The 19,569-nt window shown below is 36.6% G+C and overlaps 1 protein-coding gene across 3 annotated transcripts in view; it reads left to right on the top strand.

Annotated features, from left to right (window-relative positions):
• Positions 1-19,569, top strand: part of LYST (lysosomal trafficking regulator) — a 77,340-nt gene that overhangs the window by 54,715 nt on the left and 3,056 nt on the right. For 2 of the 3 annotated variants that reach the window (XM_068185025.1, XM_068185027.1), the window contains 22 exons: positions 45-251; positions 1,517-1,693; positions 2,171-2,247; positions 3,170-3,358; positions 4,099-4,244; positions 4,333-4,429; positions 5,077-5,138; positions 5,491-5,546; positions 6,556-6,708; positions 7,039-7,283; positions 7,972-8,038; positions 8,928-9,084; positions 9,475-9,615; positions 10,019-10,236; positions 11,559-11,789; positions 12,480-12,669; positions 13,537-13,673; positions 14,419-14,517; positions 17,121-17,260; positions 17,577-17,674; positions 18,721-18,877; positions 19,088-19,159. In XM_068185025.1, coding sequence (XP_068041126.1) covers positions 45-251; positions 1,517-1,693; positions 2,171-2,247; positions 3,170-3,358; positions 4,099-4,244; positions 4,333-4,429; positions 5,077-5,138; positions 5,491-5,546; positions 6,556-6,708; positions 7,039-7,283; positions 7,972-8,038; positions 8,928-9,084; positions 9,475-9,615; positions 10,019-10,236; positions 11,559-11,789; positions 12,480-12,669; positions 13,537-13,673; positions 14,419-14,517; positions 17,121-17,260; positions 17,577-17,674; positions 18,721-18,877; positions 19,088-19,159 — 3,116 coding nt within the window. The remainder of the gene's footprint in view (positions 1-44; positions 252-1,516; positions 1,694-2,170; positions 2,248-3,169; positions 3,359-4,098; positions 4,245-4,332; positions 4,430-5,076; positions 5,139-5,490; positions 5,547-6,555; positions 6,709-7,038; positions 7,284-7,971; positions 8,039-8,927; positions 9,085-9,474; positions 9,616-10,018; positions 10,237-11,558; positions 11,790-12,479; positions 12,670-13,536; positions 13,674-14,418; positions 14,518-17,120; positions 17,261-17,576; positions 17,675-18,720; positions 18,878-19,087; positions 19,160-19,569) is intronic. The other variant, XM_068185026.1, reaches the window with a different exon arrangement.

A 19,569-nucleotide genomic window follows, 5' to 3' on the forward strand; every position in this document is an offset into this window, starting at 1 on the left:
AAGTCCTAATCCTGTAATATTAAAAAGTTGTCTCCGTTACTTAGGGCACCAGCAGAATGAGCACTCCAAAACAGCAGTGGAACAGAATCCTCTTGTTATGTAAGGACACATTCCGTACACAGCTTGGGAGGCTTCTTGTGCATAGCTTGTCTCCTGTAAGTCCTCTGCAGGAGAGGAAGCAGGCTTTGGAGATGGCACACGAAGTAAACCAGCAAGAGATTTTGCGTGACTGTCTTAGCCCAACTTTGCAAGTAAGCTCAGGAGTTTTTGAGAGAAGTTGCTATAACCTGTATTCATTTTTTTTGTCTAGATTTTATGATTATTTAGAACTGCATGTGGCAAGTCGTTCACTGGTACTTGAGCAATGTTTAGTGACTGACAATTGTCATACAAAACATGTGTGTGTACTTCTGCAATTGCTATACTATCCTGTGGACAGATGGAATTAAGTCTGGTTGATGCCATTCTGCATCAAACATATCCCCTGTGCTGTGCAGAGATGAAAGGTGATACTAGTTTTAACATGAAGAATTTTACTGAGGAAGCTGGGAATTGCCATACCCTAAAAAAGCAAATTAAGGAAGGAATTGTCCTTGCTTTGGAACTCTTAACTGCAGAATTCCTGAAGCTTATAAGAATTGATTGCAACTAGATTTTAAGCAGTCAATCCTCAACCAAAGCAATACTCTTTTCTTACTTAGCCTTTATTAGATCTTAAAGTGGGATTGTGTGTTCCATGTTCTTAAGTTAAAAAGCTGAATAGGTTCTCCCTGCTTTTCTGAGTTTGTCAGAAGAAAGCTTCTAGTTGTGCTATGTTAGTGCAAGCTTGAAAGCAATCATATCTTTGAGTCACAAGGAGAAATCAGGTGGGAATGCTGCAGTTGGAGATCTTCAGGAACTGCAAGAATGAAATAAAAGACATGCCACAGATTGAGTCACTATATTCTAAGGAGAGAAAGTATTTATTGGATTAGTTCATGGCACTCACATATTTCTGATCATGTGTACATTATTCAAATAAATAAGTTTTATCACGTAGAAAAGAGCTGATGTACTGGCAGTGGCTTCGGTGTGGGAGTGTCATGTTGAGTGCATTTATGGCTTATGTCTGCTTAACTTCATTATCTGTCGGCTCTAATTTGATTACTCAAATGAGGTGTAGTTTTCTTGGCAGGCAAAATTAGATGTCTCTGGCACAGAGAAACCTGAAGTATAAGGCTGCAGGAGCAGGGGGGGGGAAAACAATTTTCTTGCAAGCCATTTGAAAAGTCACAAGAGGCTGGGGCAAATTTTACCATGTGCGGATAAAATTCAGCATATTTTTTCTAGTTTTATAAAAGTTTATCTTTAACCATTAAAGCTGTCTTTTTCTTTAAATTAGAGAATAATTAGAAGAAATCTGCACAGTCTGACTAGAAAAGGGAATAAAAGTGGAGGGGAAAATACTGCTCAGTGTTCTGGAAATGAGCATGACCGTACATCTGTATTCTCCTCTTTCCTTCTTTTCATCTTCTAGCATGGGCCTAAATTAGCGCTCTATTTGTATGAGTTAATGCACAATCACAGCGATGGAATGACCAAAGAACAACAAAGAGCAGCAGGAGACTTAATGAATACTTTGAAAAGTTGTGGCTATAAATGCATTCCCCTGAGCCCACGACCAAAACCAGATTTAATAAAAGCTTTGAAAGAGGTTTGTGAATAAAAACGTTGCTTTAATAACTGGGTGTATTTGAGATAGTTGTCTTACATAAGATCAGAGTTTAACTGCAGATTGTGGTGTTCTTTGGTGCATGGCTTATGCTTTCGGGAATTCTCTTTGGGTTCTCAATATTTCTGTCACGTACTCTCAACTCTTCACAGCAAGCTAACAAGCTTCTTGGTTAAACATATTATTTATTCCAGAGGGAGATGAGAGTTCATAATAAGCTACTAGTATCTCTTGTTTTCAAGAAAATAATTTTTGATTTCTTGCAAAGAGAAAAGTTTATATATAAATATAATAAAATGGCAGTAACTGAAATGAAACCTTGCTGGTTTTAAGTGCTGTGAAGATATCTGTTGAACAGTTTTGTCACTCTTTCTTTTTAAAACTGGCATACCCTTTTGCCCCCCCTTCCTTTTTTTGTCCATCTGAGAAAAGAAAATAATGTGTTAAACTTCCATTCAGGATCAGAAGAAATATGAGATGGAAGAAGGTGTAAACAAAGCTGCATGGGAGAAGACAATGGCTAATAATCGGCAGAAGTAAGTACCTTACTGGCTGCAAGAACTTTAAGAAATGTTCTCTGTTCAGCACTTCCCATTGCAAAGTTGCCTGTGTGATTATGGGTGGGTTTTTTTTTTCAAATTAACAGTATCAGTAGCTTTCAGAGTTTTAAGTATGCTGTTATTGGCATATACATTTTAGTAGGTTATATAATAAATGGCATTGTGTGAGCCTCAATACTGAATTGTTTTTTTGCACATTTGGCATTTCACCCTTAATTTTATGACTATTGCATCTGTCCAATCACATCTCCTGTTGCTGTGGTCTGTGCAATTAAATTTCCCTGCAACTAACCCTGATTTTCAACAAATGAAATACTGTATTCAGTATACAATTTGAATATTTTTTGTGAGCTATGTAGACTACTGCTCTTGGTATAATTGTAAGTTTCAGTACCTTGTGATAGATTGAGTTTTCCATTAATTTAGATTTCAGGCTTTGCCATAAAGTCAGATTTGAGATGTACACACAATGTGCTTTAAAGCAAGTGCAGTAGCTGTAAAGGTCAGCTTAGTCAAGTCCATGCAGACAAGTGTTAAGACTTTATTATGTTGAATGACTTAGACTTAATCAGTGGTAAATTAGAGTCCTTTAAACACTTAATGTCCTTAAAACTCCAGATTTTTGTTGTAACGAGTATACATGAATTAGTCAAGCACATTAAAGCATAGCCGTTGATCTTCTGACTGGCTTGTTTTGTCTTTGGCCAAAAGTAAGAGGTTTTTTGATGACTAAGAAGCAGAAGGTATTCATGAATCTTATTATGTAGGCTAAGTTGTTCTGCATCTGCTGTAGCAAGAACTATACATATCTACTGCCAAACTGATTTCATTTTATGAGGCATTTCGGTCTTTACCTTTTCAGTGTGTTTTTGGCATTTTAAAACACAACTCTTCTCAGTCTCTTTCAGCGTCTAGATACAAAGTCTAAAGACATTTCTAAAATAGCTGGAGATATAACACAAGCTGTGTCACTGTCACAAGGAATGGAAAGGAAGAAAGTAATCCAGCACATCAGAGGGATGTATAAGGCAGAGCTAAGTGCCAGTAGACATTGGCAGGAGCTTGTTCAGCAGCTTACACATGATCGGTGAGTTTTCTCATCTCGGGGAAAAAGTGAGAGAGACTTGATGCCTGACATGTGCTTCTCCTTCTACTCAGAGGCATATGACATGGAGATGATACTAAAATTAGAATTACTTCTGCTAACCATCTGATAGTTAGACTTGTAAAAGACTTCATTTTTTTTTTTTACCCTATCTTTTAGGGTCAGTAGCCAAGTAGTATTTCTATCCCATTTAGACAGTTTTTTTTCATCATATACATTTTGCTGTGCCTAATACAATGAAGAGTGTCCTAAAGTTTTCATATCTTGCACAACGTAGATGGAGTAAAGAAACATTTGTGGTATGTTATTCACATTAGCATCTAGATACTCTGCTCACTAAGTAGAGTAGAACAACGGATATTTATGTTGATAAGAAACCAAACTAGGGTATTTTCACCAGTACAGAACTAGTATTGTCTCATGTTTGCAGCAGCAGAGTTTTCGAAATAGTATTGGATGCATTATATTGCTGTTTTCATTAGCATGAGTAACTTGAAGAGTCTTACAGTAGCAGCTTGTGAAAAGTCATTCAGTGGAATAACTCATGAAAATAAACTACAGAATTCAGTCTTTTAATACTTTTTCAGAAATAATTGCCCAGTGTACTTCTATGCAACTTCTGTCTTTCTACTTGTTAAAGAAGAGCAGAATTTATGAGCACATATACTGCCTCTGCTGCCAAACTCCTAACTTTTTTTTTTTTTTGTTTTTTTTTTTGTCAGAGCACTCTGGTATGACCCAGTCTATTACCCAACTTCTTGGCAACTGGATCCAACAGAGGGCCCAAACAGAGAGAGGCGCCGCTTGCAGAGGTGCTACCTAACTATTCCAAACAAATACCTTCTCCCAGACAGGCAAAAACAGGAAGGTAATTAAAGCATCTTCAATGCTGAATGTAACATAATGTCTGAATTGTAATGACTGTTACTACCTTATTATTTGTGATGCCTTTATAGGTGTGATAAAAACTCCGTTGTCTTACTTATTTGAAGACAAAACACATTCTTCTCACTCCTCTACTGTAAAGGACAAAGCTGCAAGTGAACATATAAGGTATGTTTTGGATAACACGTGCTTCCCTTTCCTATCTTTTCCTAGTCAAAAGAAACAGCTGTCTAAAAACCTTTTTTTTGTCTTACAAACATTTTTTAAAAAATCAAGTGGGTAATGAGACCAGTGTCAAAAATACTAGGCATTTTGCTTTACTCAAAAGCGAAAGACTAGAGCTACCAAATACCATCTAGTGTGCTGTGGATAGGACCTGTGGGATAAGCTGATGAGATCTCTTATTTTTGCTTAGTAATACTGCCTGTCCTAGATATCTAAGATCTGGTAGTTCTTTCCATCAGAGTTCAAAAGCAAATTCTTTCCATCCTCTTTGCTTTTATCACTTCATTACTCAGCTCTGCAGTTGTCAATTTGCCACTTGTTACAGGTACTAATACAGCCTAAAATAACTGCAGAGAACATGCAAAGATATAAGTACAAATACACTCATAAGCAAGTCTAGGAAGTTGAGGTTCTATTTCTTTCCCTCTTGGGATATGAACCATTAGTCATGTTGTTGAACAGTTTTCCTTCAGCTGTAACCTTGGAGGTTGTTTGGTTTAGGTTGATTTTAGGTCTGCTAAAAGGTACCTAAGTCCATAAGGATAGGCCTTTCCATAATCCATAAGCATTTCCACTTTGAAATATTTCAGAGTTAATCGAAGATGTGTAAGTGTAGCACCTTCTAGAGAGACTGCTGGTGAATTGTTGCTAGGTAAGTAGAATTTTCATTCTTTATAAATACATTTTCAGTGTAAGAGAATGCTGTATATATAAACCTGGCTAATTTTTTATAAGTAATTGGGCTGTTGCCTTTGTGGATTGCATACTTTATAGATCAATTTTGCCCTTGTTCTCTACTGTTTTCATAAGTGCTGTTTGAACCGCCAGTAAGTTTTAAGATCTGCAGAACACTTGCTAAAAGATGTGGAATCATAAATTGTATTTCTGTACTGTCTTGCCCCAGGTATTATTCTTAGCATTCTTAATTCATGACTACTGTTTATATAACCCAGAGATGCATTTTGCAATATCATGTACCTTTTCATAACTATTTTTTACTCTAGGAAAATGTGGCATGTATTTTGTTGAAGATAATGCTTCAGACACAATTGAAAATTCGGTAAGTGTTAGAGCATATAGTCCAGCTTTAATTTTTCCAAACTATAGCCATGAGTAGCTTTCTTCTTCAGCAATTTCAGTGGCAGTAGTAGTAGACTTAGATCTCTGGACTAAGCTAGCCAAACTGATGAGTTTGGTTTTTGTTGCTTCTGTTGACCCTGGCTGTGGATTTGGTGGTGATAGAAGAAAACAGGAAAGATGTGGGACTGGGAGGGAATGAGGAATGGGTGATGTGAGAGGCTTCTGCACCTTGCAGTGCATTGCTTTGATCTTTGTTCATCAGCAAAGTGCACAGAGTTTGCTTTGATCTGTGCCTGAGAACTTGCCTTAGTGGAAGCTGGGGCACTATGAAGTGCAGAAAGTCACAGGTGTATGAATCATGCTCCACAACATCTCAGTCTTGAATTTAACATTACATATGATGTTCTAGCTCCTCCCTTTTCCTTTACAAGAGGATTGTTTCTTGGAGGAAATGGGAGCTGAGCTAATCCTTCTGATACACAGCGACTGGTGTGTAAATTGTATATACATCCCACAAACATGTATAAGTAATCAAGATATGGATTGCACTACTGTAAGCTTTAAACTGCTTTTACAGAGCTCTTCCTTGCATCTACTAAGCAGGCAGTTCCTGTGGCTTAAAATGCTACCAGCTGCTTTGTCCTTCACCGGACTGTCAGAGCTGGGATTCACAACAAAGCTTTGCTTGCTCTGATTGGCTGTCCAATATTTTTAGCTTAAGAGCCATTGAAAATGTGGCATTGCTTGCTAGTGCTGGGTAGGGAACTGGAGCAGCTGAGGAGCATGTCATGTTCTACCCACTGCTTTGAGGAGAGTAGAGGATGGGTAAAAGTAGCTAAAGAAAATCACCACAACTTATTAAAGCATTACATGAAAATTAAAGTTTGCCTTATGACTTGCTGTATTGTTATAAACTGGCTGCATTGAAGGGTTTCTTGTTTGGACAATCCTCTATTTAAAACTGACTTTCTAAATTGCAAATTCTGCAGAGTTTTCATGGAGAAACTGAACCAGCCTCATTTTCTTGGACCTATGAGGAAATTAAGGAAGTTCATAAGCGCTGGTGGCAGTTAAGAGACAATGCTGTGGAAATCTTTTTAACAAATGGCAGAACTTTACTCTTGGCTTTCGATAATACAAAGGTACTGTGGCACCAATGTAATACACCAAAGCATTTTGCTGTGTCTTTATAACATGTATATTCATGCAATAGGTTTAAGGAGACCTGTTGCATGGACTAATTAAATTCTGCCTAATACCTTTGAAAGAATTTGGCTCAACTAGGCTTCTGGATGATCATAGGCATGTTGTAAAATGCATCTCTGATATATTAAGATATTAAAGAATCTTAGTGATACTAGACATTATTTGATTACAGCAGATATCTGGAAATACACAAAATGAGAGAAACTTACTCTTGGTAGTTTTAAACATCTGAAGTGAATGATTAAATCTATGGTGTTTTCTTCTAGGTCCGTGATGATGTGTACCACAGCATCTTGACTAACAATTTGCCTAACCTTTTGGAATATGGAAACATTACTGCTTTGACCCACCTGTGGTGCACAGGACAGATTACTAACTTTGAATATCTGACTCATTTAAACAAACATGCGGGTCGTTCCTTCAATGATCTCATGCAATATCCAGTATTTCCTTTTATACTTTCTGACTACACCAATGAAACGCTGGACCTAAATGATCCCTCAGTATATAGGTAATATGAAATGCTTGAAACTTTTTTTCCAAATACTTGAACTGATCATCCTATTTAGGTTTTTAGCCTCTTTGTAATGAACTGCACACACACAAATGGAACTATTCAGGGACAAGCCTCATCTCTAATAATTTGGGTTTTTACAGTAAGTGGCTACTTTGCCTGGGATATTGAAATAAAACAGGTGTGTAGATTCAAATGCAGTGTATTGGACTTACACTGTCTTACTAGGCTATGTATAAATCACAGACTTAAATAGAAGCTGTATGTTTAAATTCATATTATTACGGACTTCAGGCCAATTAGCAAAAATTAAATAGAAAAGGAAATATCGTAAATTACTTAGCTAGTTACAAAATCACAATCTTCATCTGAATGGATTTGAATGAATTGTCCTACCCTAATAAATTTCTGTTATGCTACTTTAACATTTGTGTGCAGTAAGTCTTTGCCTTTATAGGGTGCCTCTGATTTGACTGAGGCGCTTGGCATTTGCTTGCCTTTTACTGTGCTGTGGATCCAAGTTTGCCTTTAGCACTAATGAAAAGTTGTTTTTCTATTTTCTGAACTTTCTTGAAAAGTGTTACATTTTCCTTGGCCTTTTAATTATATTAAAGGTGTTATTCTTAATGATGTGAATCAGTATTGTAATCAAAATTACAACATATTGGTACTGCTTTTGTTGCAGAAACCTGGTCAAACCAATAGCTGTGCAGTCTAAAGAAAAAGAGGATCGTTATGTGGATACTTACAAGGTAATTTGGATTACTTTTTCTTCTTGCCTTTGTCCCATGACAAATGGGACAAATGACACTGTGGCTTTAGTTTTTATAACATATATTTATTGGGGAAGAAGAAACCACAAATACAGTATTTCTTTGCTACAGAACTCTTATTTACAGTGTATTTTCCAGGAAACATTTCTTAGGAATTGTTTTATAACATGCTTGGAAGTTTTGTGTTTTCCTGTACCTGAAATGTCAAATCAATTTAGCCCATCCATGTGATTCTGTTGAGGAATTTAAATGGGTACTACATACTACCTTATATGGAAACTTGTATACATTTTAAGATCCCTAAGATCAGGAAGATCATTTACTGCTGTTTAGTTGACATTACTTTGGTGGAATTTGTAGCTATTTCTTCTGTTTGATGACAGGCCCTCAAGTACTGTTATTTTAACATGCCCTACTATGATAATGGTGCTTTTTGATTTTTTCCTCTTTAAAATGTTTTAAAGGCTGTAGGAAATAGGAACAAACTGGGGAATTAAAGTATCTGCATCTGGACTTTCAAACTTGTCTGTGTCACCATGGTCTACAGTATTTGCAAATACTGTTTTTTCCATGAGACTGCTGTGTTAGAAAACAAGATGGGGAATGGAGAAAAGCAAAAGTAATAAATAATGGAAAGTAGGTCATTTAAATTGGCTGAAGACTTTGATACCTAACTGGATTGTAAAAGTGATTGTGTATCTTTAGACATTTAAGTGTATATGATTCCAGATCACTTTTGAATGTATGTTTCTTAAAAGTTTGGGTGTTTATTCCTAAACAATTTAGGCAAGTTCTTATTTTTGTTGTTGGAATGCATCTAAGGAGAAGGTTTGATTTTCTTTTTTTTAATTTTCTCCTATTTTTCTAGTATTTAGAAGAAGAGTACCGTAAAGGAGCACGAGAGGATGATCCAATGCCCCCTGTACAACCATATCACTATGGATCTCATTATTCTAACAGTGGAACTGTGCTTCATTTCCTAGTTAGGCTGCCACCTTTTACTAAAATGTTTTTAGCTTATCAAGGTAAGGTTGCATTTGCTTGTACTTGTCTTTTACATCTGGGCCTTGTTCCAATAACCCAGGAATGCTATATGTTACCCTATTTAGCATAGGTTTTCCAATTCCAGATAGATGAGCCTGGTAAAATTAAATCTGGTATGCTTTAACAGGAGATCCATTCTTGAAATTATCAAGCTAGACCATAAAGCTCGTCATTTGATGTTTATACCTTAGTTTCTGTAGCATAAAAAGCTGACCTCTATTTGATTTGCAAAGTGTAACACATAGCAATTGAGATAAGAGAATTCTAAATGTTCTCAGCTAACTAGAGAGCAGTTAGCAACATGAAGTTGCAGATGTGTAACTGTTAGTGTCCATCATCAATGTAACAATTGAGTTTGGATTTCTTTACAGATCAAAGTTTTGACATCCCAGACAGAACTTTTCACTCTACCAATACAACCTGGCGCCTCTCTTCGTATGAATCAATGACTGACGTAAAGGAGCTTATACCAGAATTTTTCTACCTTCCCGACTTTCTAGTTAACAGAGAAGGTATACTAAGAGGACAACAGAACTATATACCCAAAAGAGTTGTATGATTGAGCTTATGGGTTGAAACTGATAACATTTATATGCCTTGGCTGAATATGCTAAGTAGTAGATGTATGGGAGAAATCTGGCACAAATTTGTGGGGTATGCTAAAAAAGCTGTTATGTAGGAGTTAAGCTGAGTTTTTCCCTAATTTTGTCAGCAGGGCAAAGGAGTTTGCTGTTTTCTCATTTTTCCATTTGAATGAGTATGTACAGCTGAATATGTTTTGGAAGGACTTGTTAATGATGCTGCTTTGTTGATTGTTAATCACCATACTTAATCGTTGAGGTCTGTAGAACCCTATAGGCCTTTTTGAAGTTACTGTCAACTAAAGTGTTGGAATACTCACTCCCCTGATTCTAGGTTTTGATTTTGGAGTGCGTCAAAATGGTGACAGAGTTAACCATGTCAATCTTCCACCCTGGGCCCGTAACGATCCTCGTCTGTTCATCTTGATTCATCGTCAGGCTTTGGAGTCCGATCATGTTTCCCAGACAATCTGTCACTGGATTGACTTGGTGTTTGGTTATAAGCAAAAAGGCAAGGCCTCTGTTCAGGCTATTAATGTCTTTCATCCTGCAGTAAGTATTTGTTAAGCAGCATGTTTGTTCGTTGTCCTTAGTAACTTAATGGGGGAGAGTTTAATCAGACTTGCTTGGAAAGCTTGGAAAACATCAAGCATAAAACAAGATCCCTGACTCATGAAGTGTTGAATAAGGAAAGGCTTTAACCATTTCAATGTTGAACTGTAAGATCCTGGGGAGTATTGTGAAACTTAGTGAATTTTTGTTCCTCTTTCTTGCCTTGAGCTAGGTGTGGGGCATGATCAGATCTGGGGCTTAGACCTTGTGGATAGTTGCTTGCAGCAGTCTGATTGTTGTAACTGTGTGTATCTGCTCCTGCCTAATTCAAAAGCTTTTAATTTAGGCAGGTGCTGCTGCAGCTTTTGATAGGATTGAAATAGTTCTGTGTGTCCTGAACTCAGTGTTTTCCTTCATACAGGTCCTGTGTTCTGTCCCTCTAATGAGCACTTTTCTCTACAGTAAATTTAATTTCAAATAAATCTTCATTTAATGTTAAGATTTCCAGAGTTTTACTGCGTAATTGCAACATGGATATCTTGAATTGCATTCTTTAGCTTAAATCCTTATTATCACAAGGTTTGCTCAGCAGGTAGTCCTGGTTGTAAATGCATTCAAATGTTTCCTGGTTTTAGTGTTTGTTCTATGGCTGGAAAAGCTAATAAAATGGTAGTGTGTAGCAGTGATGCCGTTTTGAAGTAGCCATCCAAATACTTCCCTTTCTTTTACTCTTTTTGGGTTTAAGTATTGATTTAGTTAGTGAGCTTCAAATAATAAGTTTGCCTATTCATAATTTTTTTAAGTCCTTTGGTGTGACTGAGGAAAAGTGTGTGGTGCACAATTGGAGAGGCATGAAAAAGACAAATAGAAGGAAATAATTTCCACTCTCTTGAAGTATGAGGTTTCTTTCTCCTTCCCTTCCACAAAAGAGAGCTTTAATATGCTCATTAAAAAGAGGTAAAGAAAATAAAATTCTCCAACTCTTTCCAATTCTTTTGCTTATCATCAGCAACCCTTCCAATTTTTCACAGATTGGTAAAGGCGTCAAAGAAAACCTTCAAGAGAAATTAGTTATGGGACATATGTAGGAGCAGCTCACATGATAGTCCTTGAAGTGATTGTTCCAATAAAGAGGAGGTGACAAGGTCATGCTCTCAGTGGCTCTTTAGTCAGCACAGTCATTGTGGGATCTTTTCCGGTCCACACCTTAAGCAAACAACTGAATAGTCTGCCTCTGAATTTGTGTGTGTGTTGCAAAATCTTTCCCAAAGACAAACCTGACAAGCTTATTCTTGCCCCTTTCCTTTCTTTGTTGCCTATAGACCTATTTTGGGATGGATGTTTCTGCTGTTGAAGATCCTGTTCAGAGAAGAGCCCTTGAAACAATGATAAAAACATATGGACAAACGCCCCGCCAGCTGTTTCATGCAGCACATGTTAGTAGACCTGGATCCCGGCTTATCATGGAAGGAGAACTTCCTGCTGCCATGGGATTACTAGTGCAATTTGCTTTCAGAGAAACCAGAGAACACACTAAAGAAATCATTTATCCAGTATGTAATTTTCAATTGCAAGATGGTTTAATTATATCTGTGTGCTGTAATTGTTGTACCCTGTATCCTTGGTTTAGAATTTTCTTCCTAAAAGTGCTACTTGCTATATTATACTGTAAAGAAAATACATAAAATTAGGAAGTGATAGTGAAAACTAATTTCATGCATTGGTGATATTTTGTGTAAACTAAGATCTGGGTTTGTCTTGGTTTTGGGAAATAGGTGTTGTAAAACACTTCAATTAACAGTTTTATAGTTTCCATGATGAATTGTAGAATCTGTGTGCAGACCTATAGCAAGCGAACACATACTGTACTTTCTTCCATCCTCAGCTTTTTTACTGCCTGTAGGACAAGTAAACTTTCTTCACTTCAAGCAGTTTTTTTCCCCTGAAGTCCAGTCAGAAACTGCATCCTTGGATTTAGAGATCTGTGTTTTTCACTAAACTACCTGAACTAGAAGCTTGCTGCCTATGCCTTTAAAGAAGGAGTAGAGCTACCTTAAAGTTAATAGTGTAATTGATGGTACTAAAGTGCTTTGAACTTGTCTTTCCAGTTGTTTTTGAGTAAAGACTTCAGCTATCCTTACCATGTGATTGCTTACAGGAAACTGACATAAATCATTCTGCATTACTAATGAAACTGTTTTCCTGAAAGTTCTTTAATTTAACCTCGTCTGTGCTTGTTTTAGAGTCCATTACCATGGATAAAGGGCTTGAAGTGGGGAGAATATGTTGGTTCCCCAAGTGCTCCTGACCCTGTTGTCTGCTTTAGCCAACCACATGGAGAAAGGTTTGGCTCTCTCCAAGCTTTACCAACTAAGGCTATCTGTGGTTTGTCCAGCAAGTTCTGCCTTTTGATGATATATAGCAAGGAGCAAGGTATGAATGTGCTTTCTTCTCTGTATGGACAATATATGTGAAATGAACCATGAATATTAAATCTAATGCTACTGTTGTTCTTCAGCAAACTTCCCAAGTTTAGTTGCTTTTGCCAAAGATTAATTTATAATTCCCTTAACAGCTTCCGCATGTGTGGTATCTTTACAGGAGGGTGAATTTTACTTATAATTTTCAAAACTACAGTAGAGGCATTCTGTAATTAAGTTCATATTTTTCATTGAAGTGATTGAAGCATGAGAATTTAACTTTAGAACTTGCCAGCAGATTGGGTCCCAGAACTGAAGAATAGATGAAAAAGCTCATGTGACAACTGAAAGGAAAGCTTAAGAAACGGATTTTAGAGCCAGACAATGACAAAAGTTAACACTAAAAAAGCAGAGGTGAAGAATCTTCTGCTTTCAGTTAAACTTCTTAAAGGGATTCTTATTGAGAGTGTACAAATAAGTTCTCACAATCTTTTGTTTTCTTGGTGGCATATACTAGTGCAGGCTTTCTAAAAATAAATCATTTCACATTTAGTCAACAAAACAAGTAACATCCTCCTTGAAGTTATACCACTCCTTTCTCTCGGTGGGAAGTATTGTCTGCCCCTTTTCTCTGTTCTCAAAAGATGCAACTCTTCTTCAAAAAAGTTTTGTCCATGTTGCAAATTGTCTTTGAAGAAGATGGAATGTTCATTCGGTCTCTGAAAACTGTTTATAATATGTTACAGACAATACCTTATTTCGAAACTTTGGGGGGTTTATATTTTAACTTGTGATAAAACACGAGTCTGAGACTTTTGTTGTTGACAAAGTGATTGAATCTTGCTGTGAACATGACACAATCCTGTGTGCCTTCCTTCAGGCGTGAGGAGCATGCACAGCACTGACATTCAGTGGTCAGCGATCCTGAGCTGGGGATATGCTGATAACATCTTACGACTGAAAAGCAAGCAAAGTGAACCTCCAGTAAATTTTATACAGAGCTCACAGCTCCATCAGGTAAAATGAAATCAGTTTCTTGCTCTTCAATTGAATATTGGTAGTTTAAGTGGTGGCTTGACTTGGCAGTGGGGTACTCCTGCTTTAGCCTTTTTTGGGGATGAGCATCCAGTCACAACTCCCTTTAATCTTTTTGATTTCCTTTGAAATGTGTTCCTCATAGCTCCACTGTTTTATCTGGTTTCTTGTTGTTTTCCTGTACTAGATAAAGATTCCTTTTGAATTAATTTGATTTTTGTAGCTTTTCCTTCTTATAGAATGTTGCTGTGAATTTAAAAAAGTTTTAAGTTCTGTCCTAGGAAAAATCAATACAGAAAAAAAGTATAGGTGCTTCATGTTGGAAGAATAACTCCACTATAGTATAGGATCCATTTGAAAAAGATTGTCTAAAAGATTTTTAGGGAAAGCTACATAATCTCTGTCACAATCCAGTGATTGGTAAGATCTTGCCAAAAAGATTTTGGTGGATGATCTTGAAGTCTGCATTAGTCTGCACTGCTCTTTAGCTATGAATTCCAGGCTACATAAAACTCCCTCTTTACTCTGTTTCTGACATAGTAATGAATACAGCCTAGAGTAGCTATATTTTAGGTATTGGATTTTGTTAGTTTAGGTGTTTTACATGTCTTTTCATAGGATAACTAATAAAGGATCAGTTTGACCAAATGCTGTGGCATAATGAAAACAGCAGTTACAATAGTTTTTCTGTTCTAATTTTTTCCTCACTGTGTTTTGTCTTTTCAAGGTAACAAGTTGTGCTTGGGTGCCAGACAGTTGTCAGTTGTTCACAGGTAGTAAATCTGGTGTCATCACAGCATATATGAACAGATTCACCAGCAATACGGTAAGTTACATTGGAAAGAATTCATAAATAAAGTATTTTGTGTATTCAGTATTACAGTCTTTTCTTTTTAACAGGGAAAATGAGGAAAAGAGCATATTCTGGATAATTGCTAAAAAAAAAAATCACATGCGCTTTTAGTATTTATTTTTGAAGGCTCCTCTGAAATCTCAGCATGTGTGCCTGTTTTTCTTAAGCTGCTGTTTGCATACAGCTAGCCTTTAGGTAGCCCTCATCACCTGAGTGCACAACATGTATAGCTCTGACTGTGTTCTGGACAGGGCTTGGAACTGAAGCTCTCTGGCAGAGTGAAGCTCCCTGCATTAAGGAGTAACTTCTGTGAAGGAAACGGAGTCTTTCAATGCTTTAACTGAAGCTGTGGAATGCAAATCCCCAAAGTAAACAATAATTCAAGTGCAGAAGGCACTCCAACCAGAGATCCAGGATATATTCTCAGACAGTGTATATACTAACCACCAAACCTCTTTACTTTGACATATTCTCCAAGGGGCAAAGTTGTGAGTGTGGAAGGGAGGAAGTAGCTTGCATTACTTAATCTATTAGTGAAAAATACTTGGTACTGCTTGCTTATAAACATAGCATAAATAGAAAAAAATATAAAGCATAAATAGAACTCAAATCTAATTCTGAGTTTTGAAGCTTCCATCTGAATCTTCCATTCTTTCTTTAGCAGTAACTTCTATTCTCCATGGTTTAACAAAGAGTGAACAACTTTCCTAACAGCTCATTTTAGGTGTATCTACAGTATTACCCATAGCAACAACTGAACTAAACTGATTTCCTAGATGTAGCTTGATACAAGTATTGGCAAACATGTTTCGTGTTGTACTCCTTGATGCTCTTGAATCCCTACACTAGCATGAGCTAGAGAGAACCTTGGTATGATCTGTTATGCCTATCCAGTTTTCTGTTTTCAGTAGTGGCAAACAGCAGATGCTTAGACCAGGAAGAACATAAACACAGTGATTTTTAGAATTTTTTCCCTATGGCTTTCTTCCAGTTTCTGGTGAACTGCCACTCATACTTCCAAAGCTCAGTGGCACATTGAGTATAGAAAATGAAGCAGAGCTTCAAGCCTGCAGGCTTTACTCAGTTGGATCATAAGTCAGGCACCTTAACTGCTTCCTGGAATAGTGAACTTGTAGATAACCTGTACTGAGACTTGGATTCCATTTTTTTTTTTTAATAGAAATTAAATATACTTGCCTTCTGCAAAGCTGAAAAGAAACTTTAGTTAGTGGTGTTATGGTTCTTGAGTTCCTTCCGTTTCCTAGAAAAAATTGGTTTTTGTTAATCTGCACAGATGATGTTCTTTGAGACCATCTTTGCTGAATTTCTCAGCACTGACAGTTTTATGTGCCCCAGGCAGAGGGACATTGTGCCAATTTTGTAGCTCCTGTCATTGAGTCAGTTACCCAAGTCAGGGCTGCAGGGAATGCAAAAGTGCTTCCTGACATCTGCTCTGTATCCATCATGTCAGCTGATCAGCGATAAATTGAACTGTTTGTTATAATGCAGTACTTGAACATGAATATTTTGCCCTGTTTCATATTTGTAAAGATGGAGTGCATGGGCATGGAGTAGATACCGTGTTGTTAATTTGGTATGGGAACTCAAAGGCATGCTGTCAGAATTCAAAAAATGGCTGTGTTGTGCTTCAGGTGCTCTTTTGCAGTATTACATAGATAAGTTTGTCTCTTTTAGTGCAAATTTTCTACAACCTGTGATTTGAGCGTATGTGTACTTGTCTGTTTGAACTTTCAAGGGTTTTTTGTAGACCTGCTATAGGTAGGCATCCAGTACCCTCACACAAAAATGCAGGTCATGTGCTCTGACATGGGTGAGGAAACCAGCAGAAAATTGTTCTTTTCCTTTACCAAAATTATTCTAATCTCTGTACAGCAAGTTGTCTTAAATAAAGCAGTAGCATTCTGATTAAACAGATCCTTCAACTTAGCCAGTTTTCAGGAAGTCTGAGTCATTTCAAATTATATAACTTGAATAAAAAGTGTTGTTTGGTATTAAATTTTGCTGCTTTAATTTTTACCTAGCAATTTCTTTATTTAAACTTGACTTCCTGCATGTTTTTCCAATTTTATCATTGAAGAACTTGGCACCAACTTGAGGAATTTCTTGTAATTTGCTGTATGGAGAGTGACAACTTCCAAGCTGGATTTTCCTTTTGTTTCCAAGTGTCTTCACTGGATGCTAAAATATTTAGAACTGTCATTTCAGTGTTGTATGGAAAGAGCAGTCTTGCAGAAAACAAATCGGACAACTTCAAGCTGCGTAATTGAGACTGAGCTACAGTAGTTTTTCATTCTGGTTCATTGGATCACATCAATATATTTGCTAAGGCTAAAGCACTGGAAGCAAATGCTGAACATCAATGATAGCTATGTCTTATCACATTATAAAGTGTTAAACATAATAAAGTATGAACACAGTTGCTAAAATGATGATGATATTAAAAGCAATGTGAACCGTTCTTTGATATCTAAGACTTAGACTAGGCTTACCTTTCTTAGAAAGAGAGACATTAATTTTCTTTTCATGAGATTTTGCCTTATCTTGCTGTTTTTCAGCCTTCGGAGATAGAAATGGAGTCACAAGTCCATCTGTATGGACACACAGCAGAAATAACAAGCTTGTTTGTGTGCAAACCATACAGTATAATGATCAGTGTCAGCAAAGATGGAACCTGCATAATATGGGATTTGAACAGGTACAAGTATTTATGTAACTTTTTCATATAGCTTTCTTATAAATACAGGTTTTCCCAGTCTTGGGTATCTTTTCCCCTTTGAAGTTAGTTGAATTTGTTCTGTGTATATCTTATTGTGAAGTCAAACCCTTACTGATTTTTTTTCTCATGAAAGGTGCTAAAATTTTATAGTGAATATGAAAAATAACATAATTGGTTGATAATTGATACCAAAATGTTGATTGAAATTAATGTAACGATTTTTAAGATTTTCCTCAAAGGACCTTTTCTGCATTTGAGTCTGAAATTTAGGCTCGTTCCCTTTATTTTTTTTCAGGCTGTGCTATGTCCAGAGTCTGGCTGGACACAAGAGTCCTGTGACTGCAGTTTCAGCTAGTGAAACCACTGGTGATATTGCAACAGTTTGTGATTCAGGTATATTTGTCAGTCAAGAAAGCTGGTTTGACTTGCAGACTAAATAAATCATGAGAGTTGTAATTAAATTAGTTACTGAGTGTGTATTAATAATCTGAGGATTCGTTCAGTCATACAGGAGCAATGTTTTGCTTATTTTTAATATAGTAACATACAAATTTCTCCAGAAGTGATTAGGCAGGTGTTTGAATGTGATGTAGAGACTTGAAGGCCAACAGCTTGGTCTCTTTATAAAAAGACTTGAAATTTCATATGTGCCTGGGAGACTCACATTTTGTGATGTTGGTTGCTTTTATTTTGATAGATTTGTTGTCAAAAGTACAATTCTTCAGGAAAGTACCATGTATTACAGAGCGCAGGCAAGGGGTATTAAAGGACAAAGGGACATTATTCTGGCAGTTTCAGAAAACTAATACTTAGATTTTGAAACTATCTTGAAGACTTTCAAGTCCATTTCTATAGCGCACAAAACCTTTTTTTCTGCAAAACTTTGTATTCTTTAATTAGTAAGGGACATTACATTTCATTTTAAGACAATTCCTTTCAAGACAAAAGCAGTAATTGGGTTGTTAGTTCATTGATAGAATCAAGTAATGCCAGATAACCAGGTAAGAGAACTGTGCTTGCTATTTTTTAAGTATTTTGCTTAAAATGCAAGCTAAGGGATGAGAACCAGCTGCTTAGATAGCTAGTATGAATTCCATCTTAGTGCCTTCCCTGTTAGTAATTGAAAATTGGTCATTAAAAGTAAATTCACATAGTGCTTTGTAAGTAAAATGTTCCATAAATAGGATGTTATGGCTTCTAAATCACTGCAGTTCCATAAATAGGATGTGATAGCTTCTAAATCACTGCAGTGGCTTGGTGGTTTGTGTGCTTCCTGTCTCAGAGAGAGAGAGAGAAGTAATTGAAGACAACACTCAGTCTTTTAAACCTTGTGAACTCTCAAGAAGTTGAATTCTTTACCATGGAATATTTAAACGTTATGGACTTAACTGTGGTCTAGATTTATTTTTTTAATACTCCCATGCTATATTCTGTTGCAGTTGGAGGAGGCAGTGATTTGAGACTTTGGACAGTTAATGGTGATCTTGTTGGACACGTGCATTGCAGGGAAAGTATTTGCTCAGTTGCTTTCTCTAACCAGCCTGAAGGTGTGTCTGTCAATGTGATTGCAGGGGGCCTTGAAAATGGAGTTGTAAGGTAAGCATTTGAAATGTTTATTTATTAAAATGCTCTATCACTTAGGCTCACAGTTTGAGAGCATGTAGCCAAACATCATGCTGATATTTGGCTTTAAAGAAGGTGGACAAGCTGTTACTCAGCTCCCAGTCTTAGCAGTTGCTAAATAGATTGTTTATCACTGAAGTATTTGTAAAAGCAAGTGTGAAGAAAAATGCCTCTTTCTTTCAGACTGTGGAGTACGTGGGACTTGAAGCCAGTACGAGAAATAACATTTTCGAAGTCAGCCAAACCCATTGTAAGGTAAAAAGATCTTAAGTGTACAATGCATGCATTTTTCTCTTTAGGAAAAAAAAAAAAAGCAAACAAAACCACAACAAAATAGTCTCGAGTGTTGAACATGAAATTAGGAGGTAAACACTCATGCCTAAAAAGAGCAATGCAAACCTACCATTTATTCATGAAAGCAAAGTGAGCACAAGTGTACTGTATCGGTAATGACAGTAATAACTACGTTCTGCTGATGGCAGATGGAAATTAGCAGGATTCCCTTGAAAACTGAACAATAGCTACTCCTCTTATTTTTAAATTTAGTATTTTTCCTCAGAATCTATGTTAAAATGAGATAATCTTAACTATGCCAGACTTAAATAGAGAGATGTTTCTTCCTCAAAATTAAATGAAAATACTGCCTTTTCCATTTTTTCTGATGG

This window comes from Anomalospiza imberbis, chromosome 3 (genome assembly GCF_031753505.1).
Source record: "Anomalospiza imberbis isolate Cuckoo-Finch-1a 21T00152 chromosome 3, ASM3175350v1, whole genome shotgun sequence".
NCBI classification, from domain to species: Eukaryota; Metazoa; Chordata; class Aves; order Passeriformes; family Viduidae; genus Anomalospiza; species Anomalospiza imberbis.